We start from the raw sequence: 15,793 nt of genomic DNA on the forward strand, positions 1-15,793 counted from the left end.
GACACAAGTTAAAACATCTATTGTCCAGCAATAAGAGCTAAGCAGAATTGGCCATCTTATGTACTCGTTTGTGACACAAGTTAAAACATCTATTGTCTAGCAATAAGAGCTAAGCAGAATTGGCCATCTTATGTACTCGTTTGTGACACAAGTTAAAACATCTATTGTCTAGCAATAAGAGCTAAGCAGAATTGGCCATCTTATGTACTCGTTAAATCTTACGAAAATGTATTACCCCCCTAGGCACCTGATCCCACCTCTGGGTCAGTGGTCCGTGTTTGTCCTACCCTTGATTTGTTTGTAGAAATTATAAGATTGATCACTTCGTTATTTTCACCTTCTCATTGAGGCTATTGTTCCTTATGAACAAAAAATACGGAGATTAGTTAAGTATGTTCTCTTCTCTAGGTTGCATGAGTTCTCCTTGTAAAACGGGGTCTCTGTGTTCCGAAAATGGCGGGGGCGGTGCTTACACATGTGCCTGTACAAACGGCATGTCAGGTACCAACTGTGACGAATTCAGGGGTAAGTCACCAACAGCTGGGGTGCTCTCAAAATGAGTGAAAAATTCTAGACGGAAAGTAAACAATCATCAACACCAAACAACCAAATAAAAGAAACCTAAGGCAACTCTTACAGAGAGACGTAGCGACGCTAAAATTACGGTTGTTCTGATATAAGGTGATTTTAGTGAGCTATAATGTCTGATATCTCATTTTGCAGCTCCGTCATACAATTTATGCGACTCTGAAGATGACTATGGCACATGTTTGTTTGATCAGGATAATTCAGGGGACATAATCTGGAGTTTCAACACGGTAGGTGTTACTTTGACATGCACATAAAGTAACATAAAAATGTTATTACACCTCTCACATTAGGGTTTCCTTTCTCGAAATGAAGACACTTCGAATTTAGATATACAGCAATATCAGACCATGTGTATAGTTTGAGATTTTCAGGAAACACTCTCTCTGTTTTCTAGAATCAGTGTGCGTATGATGTGTAATTTCTTTAAATGTAAAATATTCGAGTATTCAAAAACCGGGTATGATGCGTATTTTCTTTAAATCTCTAATACAAACGGGTATACATAACGTATCTGTTTAATGGAACGTTTGTGGTTATGAGAGGGTGGAATACTTAGAATTACCTTACTTTCGTAGTTTATATTTATTATTGGTATATAAAAACGTTGTGTTTTGACTTACAATTGATTGTGCGTTATATATGGCAGATGGACAGCCCTAATGGCTTTAATGTGATTGTAATGCTGGTCCAAGTCCTGTGATACGATCAGTGTAGACGTCTTGTAGGATTAACGTCATTAAAGAAATTAATAGACTATGCCCATTGTATGTTTATATATGTATATATAGATATGATAAAATACCACAAAGCAAATTGAATATACTTTATTTTTTGTATACTTTTCTCATCCAGTATTTCGGTATAACACAACATAATTATTGAAAGTGACACTTACACAATCCCATTAAAAATTTGATGCACACAAAAAACATTCACATGCACATGCCTGTTTGCACGTGCATTTAATTTGGTTATCGTCTCGTGAATTGAAACTCTTTGTGCTATAACAAATTATTTTCTCACTAACTTAGAAATTGTGTGACTGGGGAGGATGCGACAAAGGAGTTTTGACTCGCGGTACGGGCTACCAATACCTGACCCTTACACCCTACTACGACAGCGTGTCCTGGAACTACGGGTCAAAGGCCCTTATCAAAACATACGCCAAAATTACAGGTAAATCCGTTCTAATCAAAACATACGCCAAAATTACGAGGGAATCAGCCCTTTTTAAAACATACACCACGTCTACAGGTAATTAAGACTTTAGTAAATCAGCCGTTATCAAAACACACAAATTTACAGGTAAATCTAAACTTTGGCTTGTCTCTAAAACGTTTACGTATTGTTATATTTATACAATTTTACCAGACATGTCTTAATTAAGATTTAATTGGTTGATGGAAGTGTACTCATATATAACGAGTATTGTCATGATTTACTTCGTTTGGACATTGAAGATATCATGGAAAACAAAGGCTAATTCTCGATTTAGCTTTGATATTTTACACAACGAATTGGGGAGTTTGTGATTCCATACGCCTAAGTCTATTTCTAAATTTCAATTTTATGTTCCTATTTCTTTCCAGCTGTTGACCGCTGTTTATCATTTGAATACGCCATTGGTAGTTATGCTGATAGGGATTTTCTCACAAAACTCAACGTGTACGTGGAAGGAACCGGGAAAGCGAAAACCAACGTCAAAAGCATTGAATCCAGCACGAGCTATGTCTGGCAGACCGAATCGGTTTCTATTGAAGCTGTTGAGAATTTAGTGGTACGTATACTCCACACTTATACCCAGAAACCCTACTGTGATTAATTTTGCTATCTTCATTAATCCATTAGTCTCGTTCGATCAGACTGTTCTTGTAACGATTTACGCATCTGCCTTCAATCGTAGCTGCTCAACTAATTTCGTAACGGCAAATAAACCTCGTATGTAGCTCCCCACCACCGGAGTCTGTTATTATGATATGTGTACCTAAGTCTTATTATGACGTCACAAACATACCTTACGATATCAAACACAAGTTTCTGGGCTAAAACGTATGCAGATAAATTTTATATTGAGCTAAGATATTCTATTACATGTGTACTATTAATGTTCACTTATATGTTTAAGTATAAGGGTGGATAAGACTTTAATTATAGCAAAACCGAATTTTGTGTGAATATTAGTCTTAGAAATAACACATTACACCAGGATTATCTTCTATAGCCTTTAAACCTCATCCACATGCGCGTATAAGGCGAACAAATGCATCAGTTTAAAGCGATCTTTGCTCTCCATCAACTAGGAACACCCTTTAAAAAGACAAGTTAATACAGCCTCTTAAATTCTTAAACTGCTTACACACGTCCGATTTTGAGAACAATCTTATTTTCATGACGTGAATGTAAAAACAATATGATGAAAATTCGATCATCTTGGAGGTCATAGTCCGAGGAGCTGCGAGTGCTGAAATATTGATAACTACTGTGACGTCAGAACGATATGAAATAAGAACGAGGGCTACTGGTAAATTGATACTTACTATGACTTCAGAACATGATCTACTAATCCTAACCTTGATATCTACTGTGACGTCAGAAAGAGGGATACTGAAATAATGTTAACGATCCTGATTGGCTAAAACGAGGAAATATGTATCCAAAATGGAAGACAAACGTTTGTGAAACTTTACCTTTAAAATTGAAATATTCTCATGTTTGAAATATCGCTTGTAGGAAACAAAAATAATTCACAATGTCACCAATTACAGAAGAAGAAAAATGAATTTTTTTCCCCTGGAGAGTACTGAGTGGCGACTAGAAGGGTCGACATCTGGTTTAACGAGCTTAGTAATTCACATGTACTTGCAGGCATTAATTCATGTATATTAACCATCTCCTAAATTTCAGGGACATGGTAATGCTGTCGTATTATCACATTTTGAAGTCATCTAGTGATGCCTCTCAAATTCTTAATCTTACTTTCTGTTAAATAAGTATTGAATTATGATGACAAGAAACGTATATATAACTGTAGTCGCTTTCGTGCAAAACGTGCACACGTAGCTTTTCCATACGATATATGTAACGGTAGATGTGTTATATGTAACAGTAGATGTGTTATATGTAACAGTAGATGTGTTATATGTAACGGTAGATGTGTTATATGTAACGGTAGATATGTTATATGTAACGGTAGATGTGTTATATGTAACGGTAGATGTGTTATATGTAACGGTAGATATGTTATATGTAACAGTAGATGTGTTATATGTAACGGTAGATGTGTTATATGTAACGGTAGATGTGTTATATGTAACGGTAGATGTGTTATTTGTAACAGTAGATATGTTATATGTAACAGTAGATATGTTATATGTAACGGTAGATGTGTTATATGTAACAGTAGATGTGTTATATGTAACGGTAGATGTGTTATTTGTAACAGTAGATATGTTATATGTAACAGTAGATATGTTATATTATGTAACAGTAGATATGTTATATGTAACGGTAGATGTGTTATATGTAACAGTAGATGTGTTATATGTAACAGTAGATATGTTATATGTAACGGTAGATGTGTTATATGTAACGGTAGATGTGTTATATGTAACAGTAGATGTGTTATATGTAACGGTAGATGTGTTATATGTAACGGTAGATGTGTTATATGTAACAGTAGATGTGTTATATGTAACAGTAGATGTGTTATATGTAACAGTAGATGTGTTATATGTAACAGTAGATGTGTTATATGTAACAGTAGATATGTTATATGTAACGGTAGATGTGTTATATGTAACGGTAGATGTGTTATATGTAACGGTAGATGTGTTATATGTAACGGTATATGTGTTATATGTAACGGTAGATGTGTTATATGTAACAGTAGATGTGTTATATGTAACAGTAGATGTGTTATATGTAACAGTAGATGTGTTATATGTAACAGTAGATGTGTTATATGTAACAGTAGATGTGTTATATTATGTAACAGTAGATATGTTATATGTAACGGTAGATGTGTTATATGTAACAGTAGATGTGTTATATGTAACGGTAGATGTGTTATATGTAACGGTAGATGTGTTATATGTAACGGTAGATGTGTTATATGTAACAGTAGATGTGTTATATGTAACAGTAGATATGTTATATGTAACGGTAGATGTGTTATTTGTAACAGTAGATATGTTATATGTAACAGTAGATGTGTTATATGTAACAGTAGATGTGTTATATGTAACGGTAGATGTGTTGTATGTAACAGTATATATGTTATATGTAACAGTAGATGTGTTATATGTAACAGTAGATGTGTTATATGTAACAGTAGATGTGTTATATGTAACAGTAGATGTGTTATATGTAACAGTAGATGTGTTATATTATGTAACAGTAGATATGTTATATGTAACAGTAGATGTGTTATATGTAACAGTAGATGTGTTATATGTAACAGTAGATATGTTATATTATGTAACAGTAGATGTGTTATATGTAACGGTAGATATGTTATATGTAACGGTAGATATGTTATATGTAACAGTAGATATGTTATATGTAACGGTAGATATATTATATTTGTAACAGTAGATATGTTATGTGTAACAGTAGATGTGTTATATGTAACGGTAGATATGTTATATGTAACAGTAGATATGTTATATGTAACAGAAGATGTGTTATATGTAACGGTAGATGTGTTATATGTAACGGTAGATATGTTATATGTAACAATAGATATGTTATATGTAACGGTAGATATGTTATATGTAACGGTAGATGTGTTATATGTAACGGTAGATATGTTATATGTAACGGTAGATGTGTTATATGTAACGGTAGATGTGTTATATGTAACAGTAGATGTGTTATATGTAACAGTAGATATGTTATATGTAACAGTAGATGTGTTATATGTAACAGTAGATGTGTTATATGTAACGGTAGATGTGTTATATTATGTAACAGTAGATATGTTATATGTAACAGTAGATATGTTATATGTAACGGTAGATATATTATATTTGTAACAGTAGATATGTTATGTGTAACAGTAGATGTGTTATATGTAACGGTAGATATGTTATATGTAACGGTAGATGTGTTATATGTAACGGTAGATATGTTATATGTAACAGTAGATGTGTTATATGTAACAGTAGATATGTTATATGTAACAGTAGATATGTTATATGTAACAGTAAATATGTTATATTTGTAACAGTAGATATTTTATATGTAACAGTAGATATGTTATATTTGTAACAGTAGATGTGTTATATGTAACAGTAGATGTGTTATATGTAACAGTAAATATGTTATATTTGTAACAGTAGATATTTTATATGTAACAGTAGATATGTTATATTTGTAACAGTAGATATGTTATATGTAACGGTAGATGTGTTATATGTAACGGTAGATGTGTTATATGTAACGGTAGATATGTTATATGTAACAGTAGATGTGTTATATGTAACAGTAGATATGTTATATGTAACAGTAGATATGTTATATATAACAGTAGATATGTTATATGTAACGGTAGATACGTTATTTGTTTGCTTTTTTTGTACTCCTCTCTTGAAAAAAACCCCAATCCATGTAGAAATTGTGTTTTCAAATTTACTTTTGCTATTTATAAAACATGACAAAAATTACATTTATTTCTGTGATTGTGATTCTCAATTTTGCTTGCTTTGATAGATCACGATAGAAGGCGTGATTGGTCCCCAGCTGATCGGTGTGGACAATATTTCTCTACGCCCGGGATTATGTGAGTAGTAGAATTTCAGATTTTAAAACCATAGGGTCTTCCGCGTTGCGCAAATTTCAATTTATTTTGGCGATAGGTCAACCTGATATGAATTTTCAATAGACAACTTCATATTTTGCTGCACCTAAGACTTTTGTAACGATTAACAAATATCATAATTGAAGTAATGGTTATGTATGACATCATGACTTTAACCAAGGTCATTCAATAAAGGCCAAGATTACTGGAATCCAGCCATGCACGGTCGTTATAACGATCTAGTTTGCCAATGCAATATCATTGGGTCAAATGATATCTGACTTGATTCATACCAATTATTAGGTCGTTCTTGCCACACTGAATGTGACTACAGATAACTCTGTTTACATGATCAAAGTTTAGGGCTCACGGTGGGTGTTATAGGTCAACAGGGGATTCTTACTCCTCCTAGGCACCTGATTCCACCTCTGGTATATTCAGGGCTCCCTGTTTGCCGAAATCGCTATTTTGTATTGTATATAGGAGTTATGAGAATGGTCACTGTTCGTTATCTTCACCTTTCAAAGATATGAATATATAAGAGTTATCCCGAGCCTTGCGGGATGTTGTTTTGTTTGGACACATTTTGGGTGGCAATACAAAACTACAACAATCAAACATTAACATCGTTGATGTAGATAATCATACATTATGTTCTCCCCATGAAACTTCCCGTAATGACTAAAGGATGTGGAATATTTACATGATAATTAGACTAAATATTATGTCTCTGAAACAGATACCAGGCATCAGGATCGTTGTCAGTGCTCAGTGTTTATACCGAAGTAAAATATTAAAATACTTACAGAGAGAACCTCAAATCATCTTAAAATATCAGAATTGTGCTCCCAAGGTAAATTGAGTTCTTTGTGATGACAGGTACAAACACGCCATGTAACCCGAATCCATGTCTGAACGGCGGAACGTGTGACGAATCCAACCCACCGGAAGGAACTAAATACGCGTGCACGTGTACTACAGGATTCTCAGGAGACAGGTGCGAGGGTAAGTCTTCTCTCGAATTATAATCAAACATACCCAACATTCTGATATATGATCATATTTAACCTGTATCGAAGTACTGTGAGGAATACAAGACGTGTTTGTGAAACACTGATGCCCCCATACGACAGTAAAGTAATTCTGGTTCCAAAAGAGATGTATTTTCACAATGGATGTACCCGAGAAATACGAAAGTCATATTGCTATAATAAGCATTCAAAAGTTGTGGCCCAGCTAAAGTCTAGGTCACAAGGTCAAAAACTTTGCTTTCTAAAGAAAGGTCTTGTCACAATGAATATGTACATATGTCAAATATGAATGATCAATCATCAACCATCTCTGTGAACTGTTTAAAACTCACCTGTGTGAAAACAAAATGCTGTGCTTAATTCGATGTAACTGCTTTTTTTCATTTTGAGCACTTTATCAGTGTATATTTCAAATTCAGAGATTTGAATCTTTGATAACTTTCAATGAAAAAAAAAGTATGGCTCCTACAAGAAAGGAAAAAAAACCTGTTTCCCATGAATTAAACTAACTACAAAAATGTAAGGAGTATATGAAATCCCGACCTTTACAGAACAGAAGATGAATCGCTGTGCGTCTGTATTTCTCTAAATCTTTTGAATTCATTTTCGGCCACACTTTCACCTTGTTACTTTGAATGATGCCTCAATGACATGTGATGATACTTTGTTGATACAGACTCTCAAACTACGAACGCCTGTGACCAAAACACCTGCCAGAACGGTGCTACCTGTGTAGCTGACGCGACCAAAGCGGACGGTTACAGGTGTGAGTGTGACACAGGTTATACCGGCGACAAATGTCAGGGTAGGTAAACATTATTTATATCAATAGTGTATGTTGAACCAGCCATTTTACCGCACAACAGTATCTAGTACATGCCTCACTTCTGTAGCGTCAATGGTAATCCGTAGAGGAACATTCTCTTACTCGTCGGTGATACTCATCTGACCAACTGACCAATTGTTGTCCTTCATCGTCAATCGAGTTTTAATCAGAAAGGTTCTTCTATACACGGTGCCTGACTAATGGTCACTGAAATGAGAATATGAAATTGGAGAAAGGAAAACAAAGCAAGTGCAAAGCTTGCCCGCATTCCATTTACATATATCAGGAACGTGATACTGGGACAGAAACTTGAAATTTATTCAGAAAAACATGTGTGATTTATTTCATTTTGTCAAACAATCTACTTGCATGGCTATACTGGGTGTCGGTGTTTCGATCAAATCGTGAAATAAATGGCACATGAACTATAATTCTTGAAGGTACAGGGTTCAATCCCATCACTGTTTCAATGATAAGACGTATAACATAGGCTGCTCCTGAAAACATATTACAATATCAGAATAATGCACGTGACGGAATCAGAGCACCATAACGACCACTGTAAACGAGACTGTTGAAGCCCCGGTATCATTAATGTATTTGTCAGTAGCCTGTCTCGATTGAAAGACCGTTTAATGTGGATTATTTTGCAGTCGCCATAGCCTATTTAAATGTAAGCCTCTCGTTCTTAGAATATCATTTCATCAATATTATACCCTGTCGGATTTTTGCTCTCCTCTTTATGATTATAACAATGACACAACTGCACATTGTAATGTAACATAGTATTTATGTAAGAGATTTCAAAGGAACGTTTATCTATTGGATTCACATGCAAATTCAGTATTTGATGGTATTTTCATTTCTAAATGATATTCACATAATATGACTTTCATATATAACATTTTATGCTTTAAGCATGGTTTTTGTATGGACCCCTTAGGTCGATGAGGATTATGTATCAGGATGTTAGGGGGAAAGTCAGATTGCGCATGTGTGCGTCTATTATCAGAACGGGAATGGGATTCACCGGCTGTTATGAATAGCTTGATTACGCGACCTTTATTTATAGATTGGAACATAACAGAGTAGCACATAATTGCAAATCAGCTTCCCTTACACAAGAATATCATGGTTATCGAAATTTTGATTCAATACGTAGTAAGTACATGCTGGGAAAAGGTGTGATATCATTTCAGCGCTAGCCAGTGACGGATCCAAACACATTTCAAAGGGGTGTACCTTTACCGCCCCCCCCCCCCCCCCAAGGATATGTGGGGGTTGTTAAAGACTCCAACAAGTCATAAATGACAAAAATATTCCACCAATGTGACCACAACCCCGTGGTCCCCTGTACACCTGACACTGTCTAGCAATAAACCTTAGAATGCAACACACATATTTGCATGTTTCAGGATTTGACAAAAATCCGTTTTAAAAAATTCTTATTTTAACCTAGGGTATTAAGTTAATATTAGCGTTTAAGTTCTCCGTTTGTTTAGTTCCACTGGCGGAAACTTCACTTTTACATCAAGAAGATGAATAAGTGCTAAAGAACAACATATGAGCTATCAAATACAGAATTGACACAATCCAAACAAATAGATACAAACGGAATGATTTCAGCTTCTCCATCATCAACTTCCCATATTTATGCAGCGAAATTACTTTATCACCTGAATATAATGTTTTTGTCTTTCAACTGATTTGAACGAGCTACCTCCGCGTATCACCAGTTTCTAGATCGAGACAGACTACTAACAAACTATGTAAAACTTATACGGTAACAATGTTGATGCACCAGATACGCATTTCGACGAATAATGTCTCTTCAGTGATGCTCAACCGAAATGTTTGAAATCAAAAATAACTATGAAGTCTTGGAGCTAAATATAGTCAAAAACAGCGTGCCAAAAAGTGGAGCCAAATTCGTCCAAGGATAAAGCTATGCACGAGGGAGATAATCCTTAATTTTGAAATGAATTTCTAAATTTTATAACAGCAATTAAATATACATCCGTATTTTCAAGCTAGTAACGAAGTACTAAGCTACTGGGCTGTAGAGACCCTCGGGGACTAACAGTCCACCAGCAGAGGCCTCGACCCAGGGGTCATAATGTAAAACTTATACGGTACCGATTTTGATGCACCAGATGCGCATTTGATGTTTCAGGGGTTTCAATGATCTCATTTAAAGTCAGAATTTCACAAATTCTATGTTCATTATAGAGATCTTCTTTGCCAGTACAACTTGTCGTTCATTCAAATGATGTCTGACGTGTTTCATACGAATTGCTAGGCCGTTCTCTACACACTGAATTTGACTAGGCATTACTCCATTTACCTGATCAAGATATAGGGTACAAGGCGGGTGTGACCGGTCGACAGGGGGTGCTTACTCCTCCTAGGCACCTGCCCCACCTCTGATACAGTGAATATCCAAGGATTCGTGTTTGTTCAACTCAGTTTTTTAGCTCACCTGAGTTAAAAGCTCAAGTGAGCTTTTCTGATCACCCATATTCCGGCGTCCGTCCGTCTGTCCGTCCGTCTGTCCGTCTGTAAACTTTTCACATTTTTAACTTCTTCTCACAAACCACTGGGCCAATTTCAACCAAAGTTGGCACAAAGCATTCCTAGGTAAAGGGAATTCTAAATTGTTAAAATAAAGGGCCAGGCCACCTTCCAAGGGGAGATAATGAAGAAAAGGTAAAAATAGGGTAGGGTCATTAAAAAATCTTCTCCTCAAGAACCACTGTGCTAGAAAAGATGAAATTTATAGATAAGCTTTATTAGGTAGTGCAGATTCTAAATTGTTAAAATCCTGGCCCCCAGGCGTCGGATGGGGCCACAATAGGGGATCAAAGTTTTACATACAAATATATAGGAAAAATCTTTAAAAATCTTCTTCTCAAGAACCACTTAGCCAGAAAAGCTGAGATTTATATGAAAGCTTCCTTATATAATGCAGATTCTAAATTCTTAAAATCCTGGCCCCTGGGGGTTGGATGGGGCCACAATAGGGGATCAAAGTTTTACATACAAATATATAGGAAAAATCTTTAAAAATCTTCTCAAGAACCACTGAGCCAGAAAAGCTGAGATTTATATGAGAGCTTTTTGACATAGTGCAGATTCTAAATTATTAAAATCCTGGCCCCCGGGGGTCGGATGGGGCCACAATAGGGGATCAAAGATTTATATACAAATATATAGGAAAAATCTTTAAAAATCTTCTTCTCAAGAACCACTTAGCCAGAAAAGCTGAGATTTATATGAGAGCTTTCTGATATAGTGCAAATTTTAAATTATTAAAATCCTGGCCCCCGGGGGTCGGATGGGGCCACAATAGGGGATCAAAGTTTTATATACAAATATATAGGAAAAATCTTTAAAAATCTTCTTCTCAAGAACCACTGAGCCAGAAAAGCTGAGATTTATATGAGAGCTTTCTGACATAGTGCAGATTCAAGTTTGTTCAAATCATGGTTCCTGGGGGTTGGATGGGGCTACCAGGGGATCAAAGTTTTACATACAAATATATAGGGACATTTTTTAAGAATCTTCTTCTCAAGAACCACTTAGCCAGAAAAGCTGATATTCACATGAACAGCTTCCTAACATAAAGCAAAGTTAAGTTTGTTCAAATCATGGCCCCCTGTTGTAGGATCGGGCCACAATAGGGGATCAAAGTTTTACATAAAGATATATAGGAATTTTTTAAAAAAAATCTTCGGAAGAATCACTGAGCCAGAAAAGCTGATATTTACATGAAAGCTTTCTGATATAGTGCAGATTCAAGTTTGTTCAAATCATGGCCCCTGGGGGTAGGATGGGGCCACAAGGGGGGATCAAAGTTTTACATACAAATATATAGGAAAAATCTTCAAATATCTTCTCGTGAACCATTGGGCCAAAGAAGTTCACATTTACATGAACGCTTTCTGACATAGTGTAGATTCAAGTTTGCAAAAACTATGACCTCCAGGGGTAGGTTGGGGCTATAATAAGGACTACGGTTTTACATGCAAATATATATAGAAAGTCTTCTGATATGGACCAAGGTGACTCAGGTGAGCGATGTGGCCCATGGGCCTCTTGTTTTAAATTCCTTATAGGAGTTATGAGATTGAGCACTGTTCGTTATCTTCACCTTTATAGGAGTTATGAGATTGATCACTGTTCGTTATCTTCATTAATCATGTCTGGAGCTATTATCAGTAGAATTTCTACTGACCGTCTACACAACTGTATCGGGTTAATCACTGACTGAAATTTGTTGCATCCTTTATTGAGTAAATAGATCTAATCCACAAAATGCTGATCTTTATAAAGTCAATAAAGTTTATGTGGAAAGTATAGTTTAGATGCGATTCCAAACATCATTACGGTATTTGTATGATGTTGACAAGTGAAGGATATATACACAATATGAAGTTTTTTTAGTTATATATGTCGTGGGAACAGCTATATTTTCGTAGACGGTCAGTACCAAACTTGATTAGTTGTATCTAATTAAGAAGCAGAAAGCCAGTTGTTGTGTTTCTATACCTTTTAAAATCCCTTATGGAATATATGCGCAAAATAAAATGCAACCACCTCTCTTGTTACATTTTTTTTAAAAAATGAAGAAAAAACATAGATATGCAAGACCTATTCTTCGAAAATATTTTACAAGTTTCATCATGGACTTATCCCGACCTGTTCATCTCTTTTCTTCTCTTAACTATAAACATTTTTAATTTTCAGTCACTGACTACTGTGCAAATTCTCCCTGTAAAAATGGAGGAACGTGTACATCCGGTTCAACGACATTCACTTGTCAGTGTGACGCGGGCTATACAGGAAGCACTTGTGAAGGTACACTTCTTTTGACTGAATCATATCTACATTTGGGTATATTATAACCTCCTTGAAGAAGATCACTGGAATCTACAAAGAAAATCCCGTGAACACGGAGTATGATAAAATTTATTTACTCAATAAAGATCCTCCTGTTTGCTTATTTCGTTATAAATCGTTTCTAAATTTCATCACATACTCATCTTGTCCTGTCATAAACCTGTTTTAACTATCTTTTACATTTTCAGTCACTGACTACTGTGCAAATTCTCCCTGTAAAAATGGAGGAACGTGCACATCCGGTGCAACGACATTCACTTGTCAGTGTGACGCGGGTTATACAGGAAGCACCTGTGAAGGTACACTTCTTTTGACTGAATCATATCTACATTTGGGTATATTATAACCCCCTTGAAGAAGATCACTGCAATCTACAAAGAAAATCCCGTGAACACGGAGTATGATAAAATTTATTTACTCAATAAAGATCCTCCTGTTTGCTTATTTCGTTATAAATCGTTTCTAAATTTCATCACATACTCATCTTGTCCTGTCATAAACCTATTTTAACTATCTTTTACATTTTCAGTCACTGACTACTGTGCAAATTCTCCCTGTAAAAATGGAGGAACGTGCAAATCCGGTGCAACGACATTCACTTGTCAGTGTGACGCGGGTTATACAGGAAGCACCTGTGAAGGTAGAAATCTATTGTCTGAGTCATATCTAGAATGGGATACATTATAACCCCCTTAGAAGTATAAGGTATATAAAGGGATTTTCATGAAGGCAGAAAATGATACAATGATTTACTATCTGAATTAGATTTTGAAATAGTTCACATTATTCCCATTGCTTATGTCATTTCTAAATTTCATCACATATCCATCTTGTCCTGTCTTGGATGTCAAACTTATACGGTACCAATTTTGATGCACCAGATGCGCATTTCGATAAATAATTTCTCTTCAGTGATGTTCAACCGAAATGTTTGAAATCCGAAATAACAATGAAGTGTTAGAGCTATTATAGCTAGAACCAGCGTGCCAAAAAAGTGGAGTCGAATTATTCTAAGGATAAGAGCTATGCATGAGGGAGATAATCCTTAATTTTGAAATGAATTTCTAAATTTTATAACAGCAATTAAATATACATCCGTATTTTCAAGCTAGTGACGAACTACTTAGCTACTGGATCTGTTTTAACAATCTTTTACATTTCCAGTCACTGACTACTGTGCAAATTCTCCCTGTAAAAATGGTGGAACGTGTACATCCGGTTCAACGACATTCACTTGTCAGTGTGACGCGGGCTATACAGGAAGCACTTGTGAAGGTACACTCACATTGACTGAATATTATCGAGATCTGCATGTGTTATAACCCCCTTATAAAAGCATAGCGTGTATACTGGGATCTTCTTAGAGAATTACATGAACATGGAAAATGATAAATAAATTTTAAAATAGTTCACATTATAGAGTTTCCTTATTTCGTTACTAATTCTTTCTAACTTCCATTGCATATCATCTTGTCCTGCTTTCAATTTAATTATCTTTCTTTTAAATTTTCAGTCACGGATTACTGTGCAAACTCTCCGTGCAAAAATGGCGGGACGTGCACATCCGGTTCCACGACATTCTCTTGTCAGTGTGACACCGGTTATACGGGGAACACTTGTGAAGGTAGTATAATAATATTGAAAAACCTCAAAATTTGTGTTAACACTGCGCATGTAATCTTATCGGCCAGTCCTTAATCATGATATAGCCAAGTAATGCCAAACAGACATTTTAACCGGGAGGTTGCCGGTTTGAGTCCCGCTTGTGCCATGGCCGCGTCAAATGCAAGACTTAAACATAGGTAGTGATTGCTCCTTCGCTAAAAGCCCGGTTTAGAAGTGAAAATCGTGGTTCTTTCTGACTTGACCTTCAAAACGAAGGTCTCATATCGTGGCATACGTTGGCACGATAAAGAACTCTTACCGCTACGGCCATGATCTCTAAATATAGGTATAATTTTGTTGTACTTCACCTATAGCTGTTGTCTCAATATGGGTGAAAAATTCGCACCATGATATAGAACACTCAACCATCCATTTTCGATATTTTCGCGCCAAATTGCATGATGAGTTAGATCATTAGATCATGAGTTAGATCTCGGATAACGAATTCGCTCCTATAGTAGAACAAACCATATCACGAGTCTAATTGCTTATAGGAGTTATGAGATTGATCACTGTTCGTTATCTTCACCTTTCATCATTATAATATAAGTTATTGTATTAGATTTTAAGTTTAGTTTAGGATTATGACGAGTCATACAGCTTGCATCTGAAGTACACTCCGAAACTGAAGGAAAATTTCATACATTTTTAATTCAGATATATTTTTTATGAATATTGTATATGTGATTACTTTACGATTAAAATAACAATATTTCCTTATCATTTGAATACGATATTTCCTTATCATTGCATTAAGAAACGTTATAGCTGGATAATCGTATTAATGTTATTAATTACCACTCGTATGTCTCAATCTACCTATATCTACATGTGTCTACCCGTATTTGACTCGGATAACGAAATCACTCCTAAAATAAAACAAAACATATCTCGAGTCTGACATTTGTTTTAGATAGTCGAGATTTTCTTGTCAGTCATAACATAGATAGGACTGTGGCGCACGCTGTCTATTTTTTTAATCAT

The 15,793-nt window shown here is 35.4% G+C and overlaps 1 protein-coding gene across 1 annotated transcript in view; it reads left to right on the top strand.

Annotated features, from left to right (window-relative positions):
• Nucleotides 1–15,793, top strand: part of LOC125663351 (fibropellin-1-like) — a 41,719-nt gene that overhangs the window by 7,658 nt on the left and 18,268 nt on the right. The window contains exons 7-18 of the mRNA XM_056147706.1: nucleotides 409–525; nucleotides 724–818; nucleotides 1,623–1,767; nucleotides 2,181–2,368; nucleotides 6,301–6,370; nucleotides 7,268–7,393; nucleotides 8,096–8,224; nucleotides 12,992–13,102; nucleotides 13,333–13,443; nucleotides 13,674–13,784; nucleotides 14,309–14,419; nucleotides 14,658–14,768. Of these exons, the coding sequence (XP_056003681.1) occupies nucleotides 409–525; nucleotides 724–818; nucleotides 1,623–1,767; nucleotides 2,181–2,368; nucleotides 6,301–6,370; nucleotides 7,268–7,393; nucleotides 8,096–8,224; nucleotides 12,992–13,102; nucleotides 13,333–13,443; nucleotides 13,674–13,784; nucleotides 14,309–14,419; nucleotides 14,658–14,768 (1,425 nt within the window). The remainder of the gene's footprint in view (nucleotides 1–408; nucleotides 526–723; nucleotides 819–1,622; nucleotides 1,768–2,180; nucleotides 2,369–6,300; nucleotides 6,371–7,267; nucleotides 7,394–8,095; nucleotides 8,225–12,991; nucleotides 13,103–13,332; nucleotides 13,444–13,673; nucleotides 13,785–14,308; nucleotides 14,420–14,657; nucleotides 14,769–15,793) is intronic.

This window comes from Ostrea edulis, chromosome 8, assembly GCF_947568905.1.
Source record: "Ostrea edulis chromosome 8, xbOstEdul1.1, whole genome shotgun sequence".
Classification (NCBI taxonomy): domain Eukaryota; kingdom Metazoa; phylum Mollusca; class Bivalvia; order Ostreida; family Ostreidae; genus Ostrea; species Ostrea edulis.